This window comes from Crocuta crocuta, unplaced genomic scaffold (genome assembly GCF_008692635.1).
Source record: "Crocuta crocuta isolate KB4526 unplaced genomic scaffold, BGI_CrCroc_1.0 scaffold271, whole genome shotgun sequence".
NCBI classification, from domain to species: Eukaryota; Metazoa; Chordata; class Mammalia; order Carnivora; family Hyaenidae; genus Crocuta; species Crocuta crocuta.
The window spans coordinates 3,053,373-3,075,953 of record NW_027527824.1 but is presented as its reverse complement, the minus strand read 5'-3'; the positions used below and the strand labels follow the sequence as shown (position 1 = coordinate 3,075,953).

Sequence of the window (22,581 nt, the reverse complement as noted above, 5' to 3'; positions counted from 1 at the left end):
GGGGGGGGGGGGGGATGGGCTAAATGAGTGTTGGGTATTACAGAGAGCACTTGTGATGAGCCCTGGCTGTTGTATGTAAGTGACCAAGCACTAAATTCTTCTCCCGAAAGTAATTTTACACTAATTTTATATTAACTAACTAGAATTTAAATAAAAACTTGAAACGTAGAGGGGGAAAAAAAGGAAAAAGAAAAGAAAAAAGATCAGGTGTAAAAGCATCTCTTATGTTAAAATTCTTAAAGTAGCTACAGATGTAAGTGTATATGTTGGGATATGCATGCATTTTTTTTTCCCCCTGGGAAGAATCACAAGAATTTGTTCTGTTTGAATTTCATAACTGTGAACATTTTGTTATTGTTCTGTTTTGACTTCAATAAGGAATACCAGGCTGTTGAATTTGGGGCCTTTTTAAAGTTTTCTTGGTATTTCTCTATATGAAAGCAAAACACGTATTACTAAAACAAAAGCAAAACAAAAAAATATTTTCTCTAGCTCACTTTATTGTAAGAATAGTCTATAATACATACAACATACAAATAAGTTGTTTCCTGTTTACATGACCAGTAAGACATTCTGTCAACAGTAGGCTATTAGTAAAGTTTCAGCGAAGTCAAACCTTTGTGGGATGTTGGTGTCCCACACCTCTGCATTGTCCACGGGTCAGCTGTGTCACTCTAGCTAGAAGAGTCTTTTGTCTCTTTCCTTAGGGTTTAAAGAAGGTAAGTCAGTGTAGTGCCCTAGAAACTCGCTCAGCCTTTGCTACTAGGACATTTCTATAAGTACATTTGCCTCTGTAATTAAAATATTTTCTAAAATCTTATCATTAGTGTACTTATCATTAGGTTACTCAAAGATCCTTTTTAGCTTTAACCTTTCAAAGACTATTTTTATTTGTAACATATAATATTTTTCCTATCTGGATTATTAGACTATCGTCCAATTTTGTCTTTTTAGGATATTCCGTACGACGTACAGGGTTGACATATTGGTTCATCCTAGACCTACTATGTTAGGAATAGCTACATTTATTGAGTAATTTTGTGCCATTAATTGGTTCAGCAAACATTAAGTACCCACTATGCAGTAGTGAACTAGCCCTGCTTTCATGGAACTTACATCCCATTGGGGAATAGGTAAGGAAAGTTTCTTCACTGTGTTCAGTGCCTTACGCATGTATCTCATTTAATCCCATCAACAGTCCTGTGGAATAGGCGGGTCCTGTTGTCTCTGTGTTACAAATGAGGACATGGAGAGTTGGGGAGGTAAAGTAACTTGTCAGACCACACAGCTAGGAAGTCTGTTTTGGAACCCGGTTCAAACCCAGCTTTTTTGACTCTGAAAACAGTCCTATTTCTCATAACATTTAATCAACACATTTCCTAGCTATTTGATGCTGACTGCATTTACTGGGCTTCAAACATTTACTTCATACTTGTTTAAGCTCATTTTTTTTTTCTGGTTATATTTATAACCTGCTAGTTGCAGTATGTTGGAAGAACCATGGCTTTGATTTTTAAATATTAGATTGGGTTTTTGTGATACTGGGACCTTAGTCAAAATATTTAACATTTCTGAGCCTGACTTCATTCATTTCTTAAAATGAAAATAGTTATCTTGCAAGTTGTTTTGAGATTTGAGTGAAATAGCTTTATTAAACAGACTAGTACTATATAGAGCAAATAGTTAAGGTCAGTAATGCTGATATCCTTTTTTTTTTTTTTAATCTTCTTTCCTACCAAGTTTCTAGCTAAATTGTTAAATTGATGATCATGTTTTTTGTTATGGACGCTTTTTCTTTTAGTATATATAAAGTTTGGTCATCTTTCTTAATTTTATTTTTTTCAGAGAGAGTGCGGGTGGGGGAGGGACAGAGAGGGACAGAGGATCTGAAGTGGGCTCTGCGCTGACAGCAGATGGCCTGATGTGGGGCTTGAACTCAAACCATAAGCTCATGAAACCACAGGATCATGACCTGAACTGAAGTCACTCAGCTGAGTGAGCCACTCAGGTGCCCCAAATTTGGTCATCTTTCAACCAAGTTGAAACTCTTTCTTTTTTTTAAAAAAATTTTTTAATGTTTATTACTTATTTTTGAGAGAAAGAGTGTGAGCAGGGGAGGAGCAGAGAGAGAGAGGGAGACAGAGAATCTGAAGCAATCTCCAGGCTCCGAGCTATTAGCACAGAGCCCAGCACCGGGCTAGAACTTATGAATCGCGAGACCATGACCTGAGCTGAAGTCAGACACTTAACTGACTGAGCCGCCCAGGCGCCACAAGTTGAAACTGCTTCTAAGTGATTGTGATTATGTCAGTTGTGAATGGTTTTGAGCTGTTACCATGTGTTCTTCAATAAACCTTTAAATTGGCCTTAATATTGTACTGAGGACAAAAGGAAGGAGAAATTCAAAGAGAATTACATGACCCGGTCTCAGCTCTTTAGAAACGTGCAGCCTAAAATGTCATCCAAACTATCTTTTCTCCATTTATCAAAGAGAATATCATATAGAACAGAATAAAAAACCTCGCCAAAGGCAACATGTAAAGTCTTTCTTTTGTACCATTAACTTTCAACTATGTCACTATTTCATAAAAAGATTAAATTATTTGCCAAGATTTGTTGAAATTCCTTACGCCCCTCTGTAGGTACCGTCACTGACACAGGACTCCCTAAAGTGAGTGGCCCTTTTCCTGGAGCCCCACTCACTTAAGCTTTATGAGCATGATTGCTGTTTAAAACTCTGATGACTGCCTGATACACATTTCTTTTTTTCTCCCCAGGTCAGTAAAATTGTGTCAAATGTCCCCCAGTTGAAGTTTCTAAACCTGAGTTCCAACCCTCTGAATTTGTCGGTTTTAGAAAGAACATGTGCTGGGTCCTTCTCTGGGGTTCGCAAACTTGTCCTCAACAACAGCAAAGCTTCTTGGGAGACGGTCCACACGATACTGCAGGAGTTACCAGAGTAAGCCCAGAGAGCGCGGGGGAGACGGGGCTGCGCTGCCATCTTTGTTAGGACAGAGAGTCACTGCTGGCCTCCCATTCTCAGAAACACTAGAACAGCAGACTGGATGGAGAGTGAGCTAGAAAAATGAAGTACTTAGAAGGAGGGTAATTTAGTAGCATTTTCACTGGAATACTTGTTCAGTGTTGAGTAGCACCAAGACATAGGATATGTCATCCTTTGGCAAGAAAATATCCCTGAGAAGCACTTATCATTTCTAGATCAACCCACCCTTTCTCCATTTTAATCTTCTGATTACCTGATTTCAGAATTTTTCCCTAGCGCTTTTCTTTGGGAAGAAAAAACAAAATCATACAATCTATAAAGTATATTAACACTCAGATGATTAAGTGCCTAGCTGGCCTGATGGGAAAATGGAACTCTTTTCAATAATTTAAACAAGAAATTATACTTTGGTTTGCCAGTTTAGAAATGCTTTCTTGTATTTATTTGTATGTAGCTTTAAATAAGCACACGAGAATCCAAAGGAAGTAGCTTAAAGAAATATGTGAAACTGTAGTTTCTTTGTCTAAATATGGAAGTTAACAAAGTTATTTGAATCTGGTCTCACCCCACTTATTCCACCTGAGTGTCTCACTGTCCCTCTAATGAGACTGGTTTCCAGTCACTGCACACAGCACCTAGCATGGCAGAGAATGAGCTTTGAAAGCCCACTTCCACCTACCGACCATATGACCTTCGAGAAGCGAATGGACTGTTTCCTTGCCTATAAAATGGGCGTAATTGTATCTACCAGGGAGAAATAGCAGTATAGTCTGTAAAGCACTTGGAACAGGGCCTGACTCAGGGTAGGGATTTAGTAAATGATAGTTAATCTTTCTGTTTCCAAACATTGTGTTCACATTGTTTCTGGAATTTTCCTCTATCTCCTCTCAACTTTTGCAAGTCTACCCTTCCTTCAAGGCCATGCAGTCTTCCCTGATTATTCTAACTACAGTTTTAATTCCGCTCCTTTGGGAACTGCTATCTTAGAGTGAGTACTGCCTTATTTAGCCTTTAGTTGTTTAAGCACAAAATTAATTTAGTGGGTTATAATCCTGGATTATATCATCCTCTGCTGTTTTATGTGTTTTAGGCTCTGTCTCCCCAGCTATATTTTAAGCTTTAGAAAGACCTCTTTATGTTTTCTCCGCAATACCTACCAGAGCCTCACACATAGTAGGCACTTATTTATTTATTGAATAAATGAAAGTAGGTGCAAAGTAGAAACATAACTGCTTTAAACAATGAAATATCTCCTTTTTTCTCTGCAGTTTGGAGGAGCTCTTCCTGTGCCTTAATGACTATGAAACAGTGTCTTGTCCTTCTATTTGCTGTCATTCTCTTAAACTACTACATATAACAGACAATAACCTCCAAGACTGGACTGAAATACGAAAGTTAGGAGTTATGTTTCCTTCTCTGGATACCCTCATCCTGGCTAACAATCATTTGAATGCTATTGAGGAGCCTGATGATTCATTGGCCAGGTTGTTTCCTAATCTACGATCCATCAGCCTCCACAAGTCAGGTGAGGTACAGCCTTGTTCTCTCCATACATGCAAATTGATCTGAGCTTATGCATGAAATAAATGAAAAGTGTATTTCTTTCAGTCATGGCTCTGCCTTCTTAAAGGATGGGTTTTCAAGAGTGACATGCAGATGCCAATTGATTAGCTAAATTTAGGGCATCCATTTTCATAAACGCTCTGATAAATATCAAGTGCAATAGCATCTTATTAGCTATTTATGTTTTATATGATAAAAAGGTCATGCCATGGAAGGGGTGAGACAGAATTGATGAATTAGACAGCAAAAGGTGGAGTAAGAAGAGTATGGGGAATTACAAACTAGCCCATTTTGTCTGGACTCAGAGTAAGGAATTTCAACCGACTATATCCTTAAATGCTTACTTTTCTAGTATTCTATAGTATTCTATAGTGTATATATTAGTATATAGTATTAGCGTATAGTATTATATATGATTGATAGCCAGTTTGCTGCCACTTGATTCTGTGTCTCATAGGACCTAATATTTTTAGCCTATTTTTTAAATTATAAACTACATCTTAGAACAGTTTTAAGTTCATAGCAGAATTGAGCAGGAAGTACCAAGTTCCCACATAGTCTGCACCCCCGCACAGGCACAACTTCTCCGCTATCAACATTCCAGCACCAAAGTGATACATTTGTTCATTGAGCCTACGTTTTCACGTCATCAGCCAAAGTTCATATTTCACATGAGGGCTCACTCGTGGTGCTGTACATTTTGTGGGTTTGGACAAATGTATAATGACACGTATCCCCCACTCTAGTCTCATACATAATAGTTTCACTGCACCAACAATCCACTTGGGGTCTGCCTGTTCATCTCTCCATACGCCCAATCCCTGGCAAACACTGATCCTTTTACTGTCTCTATAGTTTTGCCTTTTCCAGAGTGTAATATGGTTGGAATTATATAGTGTGTAGCCTTTTCAGATGAGCTTCTTTCACTTAGTAATATGCATTTAACTTTCCTTATATCTTCTTATGGCTTGATCACTCATTTTGTTTTAATGCTGAATAATATTCTGTTGTCTGGATACACCACCGTTTATTTATCCGTTCACAAACTGAAGGACATCATGGTTGCTTCAAAGTTTTGGCACTTATTAATAAAGCTGCTGTAAACCTCTGAGTGTGGGGCTTTGTGTGGACACTAAGTGTTCATTTCATTTGGGTAAATGCCAAGGCATGCAATTGCTAGATCATATGGTAGGAATATGTCTTGTTTTATAAGATACTGCCTACTGTCTTCCAATGTGGCTGCACCATTTGGCATTCCCACCAGCCATGAATGAGAGCTCCGTTGCTCTACATCTTCATCAGCATTTGGTGCTGTGAATGTTTTGGATTTTGGCCATTCTAGATGTGTAGTGGAATCTTGTTTTAATTTGCAATTCTGTAATGACCTATGATGTCGAGCATCTTTTCAGATGCTTATTTGCTGTGTTAGTGAGGTGTCTGTTGTGGTCTTTTGTTCATTTTTAAATTCAGGTTGTCTATTTTTGTTGGGTTTTAAGATTTCTTTGTATCTTTTGGATAACAATCCTTTATCAGCTGTGTCTTTAACCAATCTCTTCTTCCAGTCTGTGGCTTTTCTTCCCATTCTCTTGACATTGTCTTTCAGCCTGTTTCTTAAAACCTACACGACTAAAAACAACTCTAATCTATAATTGAAAAAACAAAACAGTTTAATTTGCCATAGAATTAGGATTTAAAAACCAGTATTTTGCATAAGGAAGCTGCTTCTTACCCAACTCAACACCCTTGAGCTAACTCTGTTCTTCCTGCTGCATGGGAATGCCATTCCCTGCAAGGGACGAGAACTGTTGGGACTTAGGATGGTATGCACCAGAGCCCTCCTATATCGCTCCTCTGCTTACCCTTGCTGCGGGTGGATAGAAATAGGAAGGGACTATGTTGTTCTCTGAAATAGACTTCACGTGTTATAAAATTGATCACTTTCATTATTACAGGCATATTTTTCTTAGCAGTGCCAAGTATTGACTTGGATGATATATTTGCTCACGGCTGTAGGAAGACTTTTATTTTAGCAATAAATAATCTTAATTTATTACATGTTCTCATTCCCCAATGGTCCAAGTTGTCTGTTTTTGCTTTTGTTTGTTTTGCTTTTAAAATCTGTTTTCCCTGTCCCCAAGATGAGGGCAGTAGGTAAGAAAGGTAATATTTAGTTCCTGGCTCTATTGACCTTGCCCCATCTTAGAATTTGTTAGGTAAAAATTTGCATCTGACAGTATCAACTCTGATCAATAGTTATGTTCTTTGAGTCTGTATTTGATGAAAGAGTTGACCACGCCCCCTTTTAATGTAATCATGGCATACATCGTGCTTATGGGAACCATCAGTGACCCTTTTACAAAGCCATTTGGGTGGAGAATCAGTACATTAGTGGGATGTTGGAGAATGAAGGTCTCTTCTCCTTGACCGCTGGAATCATAGGGCTATGAGAGGCTCTAGGGAAGTTTTCATGGTGTTGTATTCTATTTTCTCCTTGGATATAAGATTTTCAGGATCTCTAACTAGTTTGTGATCATTTTAACATTTCAGAAATTAATTGAAGTAATTTTTTCCATGTTCATCTCATTTGTGTGCCCTTCTGGATTTACTTAAACAATATATTTCTCAAATTAGGTTTGCAGTCCTGGGAAGACATTGACAAACTAAATTCATTCCCCAAACTTGAAGAAGTGAGATTGTTAGGAATTCCTCTCCTGCAGCCATATACCACCGAGGAGCGGAGGAAATTGGTGATAGCCAGGTCTGTTGTCCGGATGACTCTGCTTGCTTCTCCTGGGGCCTCGCTTCATTAAAGGGATAATGCACTATTAGGGGGGGAGTGCACTGTAAGTTTACCCATCTCCTGAACAGACAGTGCTGGAAGGAGCTGCGTCCGTAGCTCCAAATCCCGGAAGAAAAGGAACACGATGTGATGAGAAAAATGTGAAAGGTAATTGGCATGCCAAGAGTCCTGGAACATTCCCTCACAGATCTCTTCTGTTTTTACACTTTTTAATACTTGCAATATTTGAAGCCCTGTGTTGGATTATGAAGAAAAAGTAGGTAGAATAGGGAATGAGTTCTGTTTTAGTTGTCTTTCTCTTCTCTGCAAACATAGTGGTCATTTAAAGCGTAAATACCTAAAAATGGGACTGTTTCATTACTATGAAACTTAAGAGAGCAGCCATCTGTGTTTTCTCCTTGAATATAGATTGACTTAAACATGACGACCACATGGTTATGTTCTTCCTCTGGTTCCTCTGCCTCTCGTGTCTCAGTCTCCTCCTCTCCCAGACTGCTGAAATGAGCGTTTATTTTTGTATAAGCCTAAAGCAGCAGTAAGATTTTGGCTGAGATATAAAAGGGCCGTGAAGCTTTCATTTGTCTCTTTGTGCACTATACAAAGTGGTTTTGAAAGGGGCTTGAAGTTCCCTAAAGAAGAATGGTTCTTCAAAACAGATGAGCATAGGGGGTGAAGAAGAAAAAATGAAGGGGGCAAACCAGAACCAGAAAACACTCTTAACTGTAGAGAGGGTTGCTGGAGGGGAAGTGGGCAAGGTGTTGGGGGAAATAGGTGATGGGTATTAAGGAGGGCACTTGTGATGAGCACCAGGTGTTGTATATAAGGGGGGACTCCCCAAATTCTGCTCCTAAAACTGATATTACACTCATGTGAACTAACTGGAATTTAAATAAAAACTTGAAAGAGAAAAAAAAGAGTATTCTTTAATACTCTAATACTTTAAGCAAAACAGGGTATTGCTCTTTCCACACGGCTAACACCTAGCAGATCCTTACTGCTTTTTAACATACACATTAATATCTCACTGAAGAAACACCTTTCAGCATACTTTTCTTCTCAAGCGACTAAGTCTTGTAGTAGGCCTTATACTTTATTTTCTCCACATAATTTTGTTGTAAATATAGTAAATTAATTCCAGAATGATATCACCCTTTGTGCTGACTACTCTGTAGACCTGTGCTGCCCAGTATGGTACCATTAGCCATATGTGACTTTTGAACACTTGAACTATGACTAGTCTGAATTGCAGTGTGCTGTAAGTGTAAAAATAGACACTGGATTTCAAACACTTTATATGAAAAAGAGAACACTAAGTGTCCTATTATTTATTTTTTAGGTTGTAGATTGTAGGTTGAAATGATTAAATCCTGGATATATTGGGTTAAATAGATATATTATTAAAATTAATTTCACCTGTTGTATTTTTATCTTTTTAAATATGGCTACTGTGGGGCGCCTGGGTGGCTCAGTCGGTTAGGTGGCTGACTTCGGCTCAGGTCATGATCTCACAGTTCACGGGTTTGAGCCCCGCATCAGGCTCTGTGCTGACAGCTAGCTCAGAGCCGGAAGCCTGTTTCAGATTCTGTGTCTCCCTCTCTCTCTGACCCTCTCCTGCTCACTCTGTCTCTCTCTCTCAGAAATAAAGAAAACGTTAAAAAAAAAAAAGGAAAATAATTTCAAAAAAATAAATAAGTAAATAAATATGGCTACTAAAGGGATGCCCACTGGCTCAGTCAGCTAAGTGTTTGACACTTGATTTCGACTCAGGTCATGATCTCACAGTTCATGCAATCAAGCCCCATGTTGGGCTCTGTGCTGACAGCACAGAGCCTGCTTGGGTTTCCTCCTCTCTCCACACCCTGCTCATGTTCTCTCCTGCTCTCTCTCTCTCTCTCTCTCTCTGTCTCTCTCTCTCTCAAAATAAATAAACTTAAAATTTTTTTTCATGAGACGTCAGACATTTTTTTCTCCTTTTATTCTATACCACTTTAGTTCATGTAGGTAGTTGTGCATAAGCAGAGTTACATCAAACGTGTCCTTTCGAGAGAATAAGACTGGGCCTCAAACCAATGATTTTATTTCTAAAGCTAAATATTCTTAGTATCTTAAAATGTCTTTATTTTGGTTTTTACTTACAGATTGCCATCCGTCTCCAAACTTAATGGCAGTGTTGTTACTGATGGTGAGCGAGAAGATTCTGAGAGATTTTTTATCCGTTACCATGTGGATGTTCCACAGGAAGAAGTGCCATTCAGGTAAAAGCCACTCATCAGTTTAGCTACATTTTAGCAAGTAGTGAGGCAATTCAAGAACTACTGTTTTAGAGCAAATCTAATATTTTGTTACTCGACCCTCTTAGAGGATTTTGGTGGTAGGTTAAAAAAAAAAGAAAAAGGAAGAAACATCAAGCAAACCCATTTTATCTCGTTTTCCACAGTGTGTTTCTTCTAGCCTTGCACTTGTATTAAGAATGGTTGGGTAAGTACTTGACTACATCCACCCCATACTCCATGTCATTGATTCCTGTTTGACCCTCTTCTCCAGGGGCACGTCTTCACCCACTCAAAAGCTAGTCTCTTCTTTCACATTGATCTGCTTTCAGGATATACTAGGTTCTGCAGTTTGGAAGATTTGGCAAATATGCATTAGGTTTAGAGAATACGAGAAAAGGACTAGGAAACAGACTCTTAAGGAAATACTGAAGGAATTTGGATGGTTGAGTATCAAGAGAAATGCTGAAGGCTGAATTAGTAATTACCGTTAAGTATATGAAGAGTTAATATACATAGTTTGAGGAGAAACTACCTTTTGTTATATTTGCTTATTAAATAAAAATAAAAAAATAAAAATTTGAGTGTAGTTGGCACAGAATGTCACATTAGTTTCAAGTGTGCAGCAGAGAAATTCAGCAAGTTTGTGTGTTGTGCTGCGCTCCCCACGAGCGTGGCTACCGTCTGTCACCATACAGCACTATCACAGTACCGTCCATTGTATTCCGTACGCTGTGCCTTTCACTCATGCCATCACTGGGAGCCCGTCTCCCCCACTCCCCTGCACCCATTTTGCTCATTCCCCATCCCCCTCCTTCTGGCAACCACCAGTATGTTCTCTGTCTTCATAGGTCTGATTCTGGTTTTAGCTTTGTTTGTTTGTTTTGGTTTTTAGATTCACACATAAGTGAAATCATATGGCATTTGTCTTTCTCTATCTTATTTATTTCACTTAGTTTAATATCCTCTGAGTACATCCATGTTGTCACAAATGGCAAAAGTCTCATCCTTTTTTTTTTTTTAATAGTTTATTGTCAAATTAGTTTCCACATAACACAATCTCATCCTTTTTTATGGCTGAGTAATATTTCCGTGTGTGTGCATGTGCACGTGTGCCTGCGCTCCAGTGTGCGCCTTCACACCACATCTTTTTTTTTTTTTTAATTTTTTTTTTTTAATGTTCTATCTATTTCTAGAAGAGAGAGAGAGAGACAGCGTGAGCAGGGGAGGGTCAGAGAGAGAGGGAGTCACAGACTGAAACAGGCTCCAGGCTCCGAGCTGGCAGCCAGCACAGAGCCCGACGCGGGGCTCGAACCCACGAACCGCGAGATCATGACCCAAGCGAAAGTCGGACGCTCAACCGACTAAGCCACCCAGGTGCCCCAATTCACGCCACATCTTTATCCACTCATCTGTCGCTGGACACTCGAGTTGCTTCCATATCTTGGCTATTGTAAATAATGCTGTAATAAACATAGGGGTGCACATAACTTTTCGAATTAATGTTTTTTGTATTCTTTGGATAAATACCCAAACGTGGAATAGCTGGATCATGTGGTAGTTCGAGTCTTAATTTCTTGAGGGGCATCCACACTGTTTTTCCACAATGGCTACACCAGTCTGCATTCCCACCACAGTGCATGAGGGCTGGGAAGGGGCGACATTTAATGTTCTGTAAATGTAAGAGGAATTGTAGCAGGTATGATACAGGCAAACATACAAGAAGAAAATACCTCCCCCCCCCCCACACACAGAAAAACTGGTTTTTAGGTGTTGGCAACTAGAACCACAAACCAAAAATGTTATATCCTTTCCTCAATGACTTTAACAAATAACACAACGTCACATTAGATAAGCAGGATGCAAGTTAGGACTGAATGGGAGTCAAGTCAGTTGATCCTTCTGGTTACAAATTTCTGTGGTTCTAATTCATCCTTACTAAATATATCTAATTTTCCCCAGAGTCTTCTATTCTTTATAGGCTTTGAGGGGGCTGACATTCTTTAAGACTTACCTGGTACTGTATAAAAAGATTTTGTGGTTTTGTTAGTAGTACTTTAAAGCCATAAACATTTAAAAAAATATTAGACAAATTAAGAATTTTGAAGATTGCCTTTTATAAGTAACTAAGGACAGCCAAATGGGGAGAAATAAATATGACTGTGCCTTTTAATACAACCTGGAAACAGTGGGTTAAGTAGCATGAATTTATTTTGGTAAAACATGACCTACTATCTATAGTTTCACTTGATTCGCTCTCACTTATTAACAGGAGAAGCAAATAGCTGGGCTTTGAGCATAAGCTCACCGTTATGGTTTGTTGAATTTCCAGCCTGCTACAGGAAGTAGCGTACGTACAGGCAGTACATTGTTTTCTGTCTTGATGGCATCATTTTCCTAAAGTGCATATATGCCTCTGCTCTAGTCCGTGTTCTTGAATTCAGGTCGTGGAAATCATCTTCAGTCACAGGAGGAATTTATTAGAAGGATATTGAGAAACTGTGAGAATTGTTAGGAAGTGGAGGAATCAGGCATAGGCAGGAGCTAGGGGCGGCAGGGGCAGCCAAGGTATCGCCCGGTGGTTGGCCTTCAGTGTCTCTGCTGGCACCGTCCTACCTACACACCACAGTGCTGGACTTCGTGCGGCCATGCACGGACTGTGCTGAAATAATCTCTCCCTGACCTTTGCCTCTGGGTCTGACCAGTAGATTGGCTGTGTTTAGGGTATGTGCTCACATTCTGTCTTCAGAGAGATAGGAAGAGGGACTGTCTGTTCCACTTTGGCTTCTGCAGTGACAGATAGAATCCTGCTTCGCCTGATCTTGGGAGTTTTCCCCAAACAGGAACAATTCAGCCAAAAGAACATCTATTATAGTCTGCCATTTTGACTCTCCGACATGTATGCCGATACCTTTTCCGCATAGCTATACATATAAAAAATATTCTTACCTGTCCTAATGTAGTCCTCGTACAAATGAAAACACATTTCTTTCTCCCTGAGATGAGATAACCTATTTATTCTAAAGACTGTGACCAATTAGCTACTGTAAACGATTCAAGCTCTTTTAATTCCCACTCTGCCCTGCTGCCTAAGTATGCCTGCTTTCCCATGCACTAGTGGCTAAAGGTCACTGCTTAGTCTCTTCCATTCTTCTTGAAATTGAAATGGGCAAACTGACTTCAGTGTCTTCTTGGACTATAAAATATCTTTCAAAGGTGTGAGTGTTCTACTCACTAATGTATTTTTCAAGGCCTTGGAAAAGGAAGTGTCTTCTAGGTCCTTTGGTTCATAGATGAGGAATGGGTGAAGGGGTAACGTGGGTGGCAGTAGTTTCCATCATTCCTGTGTCCTCAAGTGTTTTATTTCCTCCTTCCACATTGTCCCCCAAATTTGTGGCATCTCAGCTTTCTTTAGTAAGGACCACCGTGGGTCCAATTTCTGGCCAGCCAGCTAGACAAAACTTTAGAACCACTTCTAGCCACTAAAGCTCGCTTTTTAAACTCAGAACCTCTGGTACTGTACTTATAAAATCAGCTAGACTGTACTGAACAGAAGCAGCTAGATCTAAAATTGCTTCTCCTTCCTTGCTCAGCACACTCAGAATCTATTCCTGTACTGATTTCCTGTATTTTGTCTACGTAAATGACCAAATTCTTGTAATTCCTTTGATGTTTTTGTAATCAGCCCCACAGAGCACAGTGTGGTGGCTCCAATGGTAGTGGAACAGAGTGTATGTGTTGAAGGAGGAGGCAAATAGGAGTTCGTTCACCCTTGCAAGGCAATTCCCTTAGGCGGGAGGATTTTCCTGTCTTCTCAAGTATGAGAGGAACGGTCTCATTAGATCCGCTAGCCAGGGAGCCTGAGTGAGGCTTCAGGATTCAGGATGTTCCCAAGCCCTCAGAGTCTTCCCGTATATCTCCACCCCAGTTCCTTCTCTCCCCACCCCCACTCTTTTTCCAGTCCGTGCTTCAGCTTTCATAGAACGGTCCCAATATAGATACAGATATTACTGGCCTACAGTTCAGCAACCTGGAGCATCAAACTGTGTGCATTTGTTTTTAATAGCTGCCTCAGCTTGTTGTAAGAGAGAAAAGATCCTTTTCTTAAAGGTACCTGGGTTTTGGTCTGCTTTGAGCCTAGTTCATAGGGATTCAACCTTAATATTCTCTTGATTCAGGTTATCTTGTGCTGTTAGAATAGCAGATGCTCTACTTCATAGTCTTGAATTCTTCCTACCTGCACATTGTTTTATTCGTGGCAGCACCCTGAATCACCTAGAGCTTTCCATGGGGCCATAAGGGCCACAAGTGGTCATTAGTTACTTCACAACGGCATGTCAAGGCCTTTGCCGAATCCTTTCCATGAACACTAAGATGACGTTCACTGGGCCCTGCTAGGCCAGAAACCAATTTCATATTGCCTGTCATTACCTGTGGAGCTCTTGCTGGTAATCTCCCTGGTGCCAGTTTCTGAGTGCGCACAACAGAAATCAACTGTGGCCAACTTTAGTAGGGTATGAATTTAGTTAAAAGAATAATGAATGTTGCGTAGCTCACAGAATTGACAAGAAGATAGGAAGATCAGGCTTAGGCAAGATTGATGGAAAGGCAGGCACAGCCAAGATTTCCGTATCTCCCTCTGTAGACTCTGGTCAGTCAGTCATCCACATGCTGCCAGACTTCACTGCCCCTTCCCCCCACCCTCACCCCCATTTACAGTCGTGCTTTTGAATTCTTGATTCTTCTAGATCTGCTGTGAATAATCTCTGTTAGACCTTTGGTCTTTGCATTTCCAGTTACAGTTAGGTAAGTTTGTTACCTTCCCGTGTTTTGCTTTCAGGGAAAGAAGAGACTATTTACTCCTCTTTAGCTTCTGTAGTGGAAAGTAGTTCCTACTTCTGATCTATCTTGGGTTTCCCTCAAATCAGAGGGGCATTTAGATGCTGGACAGCCAAAGGTGACACCTATCCACTATAGTACCTATTCCCTAATATGTTTGTTTTTTAATAAATCCTCTGATAGAATGACCTGTTTACTCAGCAAATATTTTTTGAGCCATTGTAATGTGCTAGGAACTGGGTTAGACAATTAAAAAAGAACTATAATATCATTCATCCTGATATCAATTTTAGTATATTTGCTGCCGAAGCGAGCACCATCCTGATACCAAGATGGAATGGTGGATAAGCACAGAGAAATCTGTATTACAGTGCATTTATTATGAATTAAGAATACCAATCTATAAACAAGGTGTTTACTATACCTATCATCTTTTTAATTGTCTTCCAAATTATATGCATAATCTCTCCCTAAAATACCATGAACAGTGAATAGCATAGTGTATAGGTAGTAAAAGGTGAAATTTTGACTCTGGATAATTCAATATCTCATACAGAATCATGTTCAAACTTTAGTTTCCAGGTAGGATGGAGGTAACCATTTATTTTTGGAGAAATAAAATCCATTTGGCCATGGATTTTTAAAACCAGTGCTTAACTTGATTTTCCTATAAATCCCAACTTCTACCAACATCCTTTGCCAGTTGTCAGGTTCCCCGAGCTTTTCCTTCTCTTTCCATTAAGCATGTAATACTTCTACTCAACTTAGACATAAGAAAAGTCAGCCAGTATGTCTTTCGAGGGCTTGAATAAAAAAGCCATTATGATCAGTTGAATGTCCTTTATGGCAGCAAAGTTATTTTGTGAGTCAGTTGTATTACTCACACACATCTGTTTCCATGTGATTACTCGTTTTAGCAACAGAAGACTTTAAAGATGATCCAGAAATTTACATATTCTGTTTTTCTGCCTCAGACTAAAACACAAGCTTCAGTTATCTGAACGATTTCAATGTTTTATGAAGAACAGATAAAATGTTTAGAGGACAAAAGGGAGATACACTTAATTAAGAGTTTTATAATTTCTTACAGGTGCTCAATTACCCTTTTTATGGTTTTCTCCTGATGGGTGGAGCTGAAAGCCTAGCCTCTACCATAGATGTTCATGGTCATTAGTGGACTAACAAAAAAACGAGCAGTCGCTTTTATGTTTCGTGTTTATTTACTTTGTGAAATAATAGAAGGCAGAAAATCTCTGTTCCTGATTCTTGGCCTTTAAACGTCATAGTGTTTTGCTTTTCCAATCAATGGACTCTTTCTTTTAAAGCCTTCATCTATGCCCTGTCTCCTCGTGGCTTGTGTAGCAGTGGTGTGCTATTTCAAAATCAGTTCAGTGTCCGCCGCAGGTGCTTGAAGAGATGTCCTCACTGGGCTGGGTCTGTTTCATTTATTGGACTCTTAGATTTTACCAGAGGAGCTTCGAGGAAGTAACTCTGGATTCTAGCTGGGTCTCAAAGGACAGTTCGTTTAATTTATTTACTGAACACTCACTGTGCACCCAGAGGCTCTGGGCCAGAAGCAGGAGGCAAAGAGACAAAAAGAAAAAAGAAAAAAAAAAAAAAGCAGTGTCTGCTCTCAGGAAGCTTGCCATCTGGGCTAAGCTAGAGACGTGTCCCCTTTGCTGGTTCCTCTTCATGTTCTCAACCTCTAAAAATAAAGACACTGTAGGATTTGGTCCTTGGACCTCTTCTGTTTTGTACTCATCCTTAGGTACTTTCAACAAGTCCTGTGGCTTTGCGTGCCTCCTCTATTCTAGTAACTACCAAATTCATACCCCCAGCTCTGATCTGCCCCTAAGTTCCAGCCTAGTATTTCCAAAGGCCCACTTGACATCTCCACCTGGATGTTTAAGCCTGTGTCCCAAACCAAACTTCTGATACCCCCCTTCCCCGGCCCTGCTGCTACATCTGCTCCTCTGCAAGTTTTCCATCACTCATTTTTCCAGTTGCTAGGGTCAAGACCTCAGAGTTGTCCCTTATTTCCTGCTCCCATTCACCACAGCTAGTCCACTAGGTTCTTTTCTTTCAGTACCACTTCCAAAAATATATAGACAATCTGGCTATTTCTTACCATTCACTTTAGTTCAGGCTTCCATCACGTCTTACCTGTACTGTTATAGCAGCCTCCTATATGGTCTCCCTCACTTTGCGTTTGCCCCCTATGGCTTATTCTCCACATGGGAGCCAGTATATCAGAACTCGAGTTTATTTAAAAAAAAAAAAAAAACCTTCTGTGCTGTTCCTGAAACACGTCAAGCACACTCCCACCTCAGGCCTTTGTACATTTTTTCCTCTTTGGAATGTGCCAGGTTAACTGCATGGCTCTCTCCCTCTCCAGGATACCTTATCAGAGACTCCTCCCTGACCAGCCCATCTCAAATAGTGCAACTCTGCTCTGTCTCCTACAGTTCTCGTAACCTACTTTTATTTTTCTTATTTAGCACCACCTAACTTGCATTTCTTATACCCTCCTGGCCTCCCCACACTGTACTGTAAGTTCTGTAAAGGCAGGAACTTCGGTTTTGTACTTGGCCTTGCCCTCAATGCCTAGCGTGGTGCCTGACAAAGCACAGCTGTTGAGTAAAATGGCCCAGTCTCCACACATGCTCAGGAGCAGGAAGCAGGGCTACCCTGCTCTGCTGGAAGAGGCAGTGCTTCCTAGACAGGAAGTCTACCTGGCTGAGTCAACCTGGGGAGGGGGAGGGGAGAATGTTCCAGACAGAAGGGAAGAGAGGCAAATGTGTAGTGATCTGCGGTAGTTTGAAATGACTTGGTGAGAAGTAGTGGCAGACAGTGCCACACGGGAAGGTAGGAGCCAGGGCGGGCCTCTGAAGACCTGGGGGTGCCGTGCAGGGACACTAGGACTCCTTCTTGTGTGCAGTGGGACATCATTGAGGCATTTCAAGTGGGGAAGCTCCTTGGGCAGATGGTTTATATTTAGAGGGAGAAGCTGAGAGAGAACTAATTGATAACCGATACTTCGGTAAAGCAAATGTGCACTGGGGGTGGCTTCTGTCCTGATGCAGGGACACGTTAGGACTGAACTTCATTGTAGAATTTGACATAGTCCTATGAAAACACACAGCGAAGTTCTACTTGTTTTCTGGTATGTATAGCCCTGGTTTATCTGGGGTATAAGAATATCATTTTTAGAGAGAAAGAAACCTCCACGCTTATGAATCCGTACAAGTTAAAGCCTACTATCATTTTTGCCTCGCCATTTATCAAATGTCTGTCCACATTGCCTGTATTTATCAGTTTTTCCTTTAGGTTGTTTGCTTTATCTCAGTTTCCTCTGAGTGAATTTAAATTGCCTATTTAGTACGGAACTAATACCAGTCTTCCTCTGTTAAGTTTTAAAGAGAGACAAAAAGAAAACTCGTAACTTTTCTTCCAGAGATCAACACATCATGTGAACATAAGGGAAGGGAAGCAAAAATAATATAAAAACAAGGAGGGGGACAGAACATAAGAAACTCTTAAATACAGAGAACACACTGAGGGTTGCTGGAGGGGTTTTAGATGGGGGGATGGGCTAAATGGTTGAGGGGCATTAAGGAAGACACTTGTTGGGATGAGCACTGGGTGTTATACTTAGGGGATGAATCACAGGATTCTATTCCTGAAATCATTAATGTACTATATACTAACTAACCTGGATGTAAATTAAAAAAGAAAAAAAAGAAAAAGAAATCAACATACCATGTGTCTTTTACGGTTCATCTGTTTCTTTGGGGAGGGAGTTAGTTTTTTTTTTTAAGTTTTTATTTTAATCACCTGATGCTCATCACACACATGCCCTCCTTAATCCCCATCACCTATTTCACCCCTCCCCACCCCTTCCCTCTGGTAATGATCAGTTTGTTCTCATAGGTCAGAGTCTGTTTATTGGTTTGTCTTTTTTCCTTTTGCTCCTTTGTTTTGTTTCTTAAATTCCACATTTGAATGAAATCATATGATATTTGTCTTTCTCTGACGGACTTATTTCCCTTAGCATTATACTCTGTAGTTCCATCCATGTTGTTGCAATTAGCAAGATTTCATTCTTTTTTTGTGGCTGAATAATATTCCATTGTATATATATATACCACATCTTTTTTATCCATTCATTAGTCAATGGACATTTGGGCTGCTTCTATATCTTGGCTATTGTAAATAATGCTGCTATAAATATAGGATGTATGTTTCCCTTTGATACAGTGTTTTTGATTAGTATTTTTGTATTCTTTGGGTAAATACCAGTAGGGTGATTGCTGGATCATAGCGCAGTTCTATTTTTAACTTTTTGAGGAACCTCCATATGTTTTCCAGAGTAGCTGCACCAGTTTGCATTCCCACCAGCAGTGCAAAAGGGTTCCTTTTACTCCAGATCCTTGCCAAAATCTGTGGTTTCTTCCGGTTTTGAGTTTAGCCATTCTGTCAGGTGTGGAGTGTGATCTCATTATAGTTTTGATTTGTATTTCCCTGATAAGTGGTGAGCATCTTTTCATGTGTCTTTTGGGCATCTGAATGTCTTCTTTGGAGAAATATCTGTTCACGCCTTCTGCCCATTTTTAACTAGATTATTTGCTTTTGGGGTGATGCATTTTATAAGTTCTTGATATATTTTGGAACTAACCCTTTGTTGGATATGTCATTTGCAAATATCTTCTCCTACTCAGTAGGTTTCCTTTTAGTTTTGTTTCCTTCACTGTACAGAAGCTTTTTGTTTTAACGTTGTCCCAGTAGTTTATTTTTGCTTTTGTTTCCATCGCCTCAGGGAACCTATCTATGGCTGATGTCAGAGATATTATTGCCTGGGCTCTCTTCAAGGATTTTTATGGTTTCGTGTCTCACATGTAGGTCTTCCATCCATTTTGAATTTATTTTTGTATATTCTGTAAGAAAGTGGTCCGGTTTCATTCTTTTGCATGTCACTGTCCAGTTTTCTCAACACCAAGTGTTGAAGATGTTTCTTTTTGTTTCTGATGATAGTGGGGAGGAAGTAAATTCCCTGATTTGGGGTATCTCTTTTTTTTGGACTTTTTTTGTTTTTCATAAAGAGTTAGAAGAGGCATAGCTCCAGTGAACAATGATTTGCTGGGAAGAAATGCTGTTGTCAGGGACAGTGGCAAAGCCAGAAATAGGATTTCTTTAAAGGCTTTGCTTTTCTTTTACTCTCCTTCGATACCTCATGTTGTCCTAAGGAGTCCTTACGCTGTGCCCTGGGAAATCCTTATTTATGATGTCAAGGATTATATTAGGCATTCCTCAAATGCTTATCGGCTTGTCATTAGTGGTATGCTTTTTAAAATATGGAGAGTATTTTTTTTTTCCTCCTTAAGACTAATGGCTTTTCTAAATACAGCTGATTGTATCTTCGTGTTATTGTGAGAGCAGGGCAGCAGCTTGTATTCAGACACCACCTCAATGAAGGCTCACTTTGTGCTGGATGCTGGAGAAATCCTAGTGTACTGCGTCTGTTACCTCATATCCCTTCCAGACAGAGGACCTGCTGTTGTGAAGGAACATTCCTACATTGGACAGGAGTCTCCTGGGGTTCTCCATATTGCCAGGCTCCATCATCCTCTGACAAGGGCCATGACACAGCACTCCTCACATTCAGCTTCCAGTCTGATGAGAAACAAAAGGGGCTTTCTCCTTGGCGCACCACTGAGAGCCCCTGAAATGTTAGCTTTCCCGTCATAGCTTACAGCCTTTGTCATTCCAATTACCTTGGACTTCATTTTGACTTCTTGCCACTTTCCCAGCCCAGCAGAAGATAGGCTGCCTTCCTAATCTTGATTGGAGTTATATATGAGAATTTGCATATACCTGCAAAGGAAAGGGAGATTAAGAATCATGCCCACATCATGGTCTTAAGGGAAATTGTCTTTGGCATCTCAACTTTTGTTTTGCCCTGCCAGGGCAGGGGCCACTTTTATCTTTTTTTGTTTCTGTTTGCTTTTTAGGATTAAAAAAAAAATATTGAGAGCGATAAAATAAATACTCATGTTCACATTACTCAGCACTGGTGATCACTAATATTTTAGTATTTACTACAAGCTTATTTTTTTTAATTAAAAGTAATAGGACCATAGATGAAATTAGAGTAGTTTTCTGCCCGTTCTCAGTCTTGCTTCTGCCAAGAAGTAACCCCTGGCAAGAATTTGATGTGTATCCCTGGTGTCTATTACTATATTATATATATCCATTAAAATACAAAGTGGGATTTTATAACTCTTTGTTAATATGCACTGCAGTTTCCTCTCTCAGCCTGTTGCTTTTCAGTCTGATCTTTTCACTTTGTACTTTGTTGAAAAGAAATGTCAAAAGTTTACTATTAAATGTGTCTTTCACTCTGTGGTTTATTTGTATTCCGTCTTCTTTAACAAAATCTTTTCTTTTCCAAACATCACTTAAGATACTCTCCTGGCTTTTTTTCTAAATGTGTTTTCACACGTGTGTCTTTGATCCACCTGGCATCTATTTTTGCAGATGACATCAAGTAGAGAGCTGAGGGTTTGGTTTTTGCCCTCATGTGGGTAATTGGTATTCCCCACTGATCTTTAATGCCACCTCTGTCATAGATCTCATTTTTTATATGCATGCATGGTTCTGCCTCCACGGGTATGTATGTCCATTCCTGTACCATTACAAAATCACGAAATCACATTGCTAGGTCTGAGTTCCCAGAAAGGGCAAGTCTCTACACCTAATTGTTTTTCACATTACCTTTGAGATTGTAGCCCAATTTCCCTAATAAATTTTTGGATCGGCTTATCAAGAACCACAAAAATCCTGCTGTAGTTTGGATTCTGATTGCCGTGAACTCACTGACCAATTTGGGAGAATTGACAGCTTGATACTATTTTGTCTTCTTACCTGTGAACGTAGGAAATCTTCCCATTTAATGCAGAGCATCTTTTACATCCTTCAGCAGCACTTCTAATTTCCTCTCAAAGGCCTCGTGCATATTTGTTCAATTTTGTTTCTAGATGTCTTATGCATTTTGTTGCTATTTTAAATGAAACCATTTTTCTGTTACTGCTTTCTAATTGCGTATTGTTGGTGTAGAAGAATGTTGTGTATTTGTGCATGTTGGTCATGGATCCATCGATCTTGCTGTTGCATAACATGGTTAGTCTTTACTTTCTTTTGGGTTTCTATACTGGCAGTCCTCCAGTGTGATGTTATCAGTAAAAGATGGCATCTTTATCTTGTTTCTCACTTTAAAGGGACGACCTCCAAAGTTTCAGTGTGAAGTATCTTGATATAGAATACGACTTTTGCTATCTGTTTTTCATAGTTGTCCTTCATATCAGGTCAAGGTAGTTACTGCCTCTGTTTTTCTAAGAGTTTCTTTTAATACAAACAAGTATTGATATCTTACAGAATGTTCTTCCTGTATTGAGGTGAACATGTTTTGATATGTTAATCTGATTTTTAGTGATACATTTTTCAGATGATGAGCCATCTTTGCATTCCTGGAATATTCAACCTGGTTGTAAAATATTAAGTGTTCTTTTACAACACTGCAGAATTTAATTTTATGATATTATTTGGGATGTTTCCATCTATTTTCATATTTAAATATTTCATATTGGTTTATAATTTTCTTTTCTACTGTTCTTTTCTGGTTTTGTTATTGAAGGTTATATTATTAGCTTCATAAAATGAATTGGCTTGGTAATTTTATGTTTTTCCATTAAAGTAACTTTTTCACTTAGTTTTACTTTTTATAGTCATTCATAATATTTTTATGATTTGGGAGTAGGTGTTTATGTTTTTAAATTACTTTATCCTATTTAATTCTCATTTGGACTAGGTAATACTTCCACACGGGACACAACTGAAAATTTCTGAAATGGTATAGACCGTAAACCAAGTCTTCTTCCCATTTTTTTTTAGTGTTTATTTATTTATTTTGAGAGAGAGCGAGAGCACATGAGCAGGGGAGGGCAGAGTGTGGGAAAGAGAGACTCCCAAGTAGGCTCCATGCTGTTGACACAGAGCCCAACACAAGACTCAGCTTCACAAATCATGAGATCGTGACCTGAGCCAAAATC

At 39.5% G+C, this 22,581-nt stretch overlaps 1 protein-coding gene across 1 annotated transcript in view; it reads left to right on the top strand.

Annotated features, from left to right (window-relative positions):
• The window catches only part of TBCEL (tubulin folding cofactor E like), a 73,744-nt gene that overhangs the window by 31,775 nt on the left and 19,388 nt on the right, over positions 1-22,581 (top strand). Inside the window, exons 5-8 of the mRNA XM_077776693.1 lie at positions 2,778-2,959; positions 4,273-4,529; positions 7,199-7,325; positions 9,506-9,622. Coding sequence (XP_077632819.1) covers positions 2,778-2,959; positions 4,273-4,529; positions 7,199-7,325; positions 9,506-9,622 — 683 coding nt within the window. The remainder of the gene's footprint in view (positions 1-2,777; positions 2,960-4,272; positions 4,530-7,198; positions 7,326-9,505; positions 9,623-22,581) is intronic.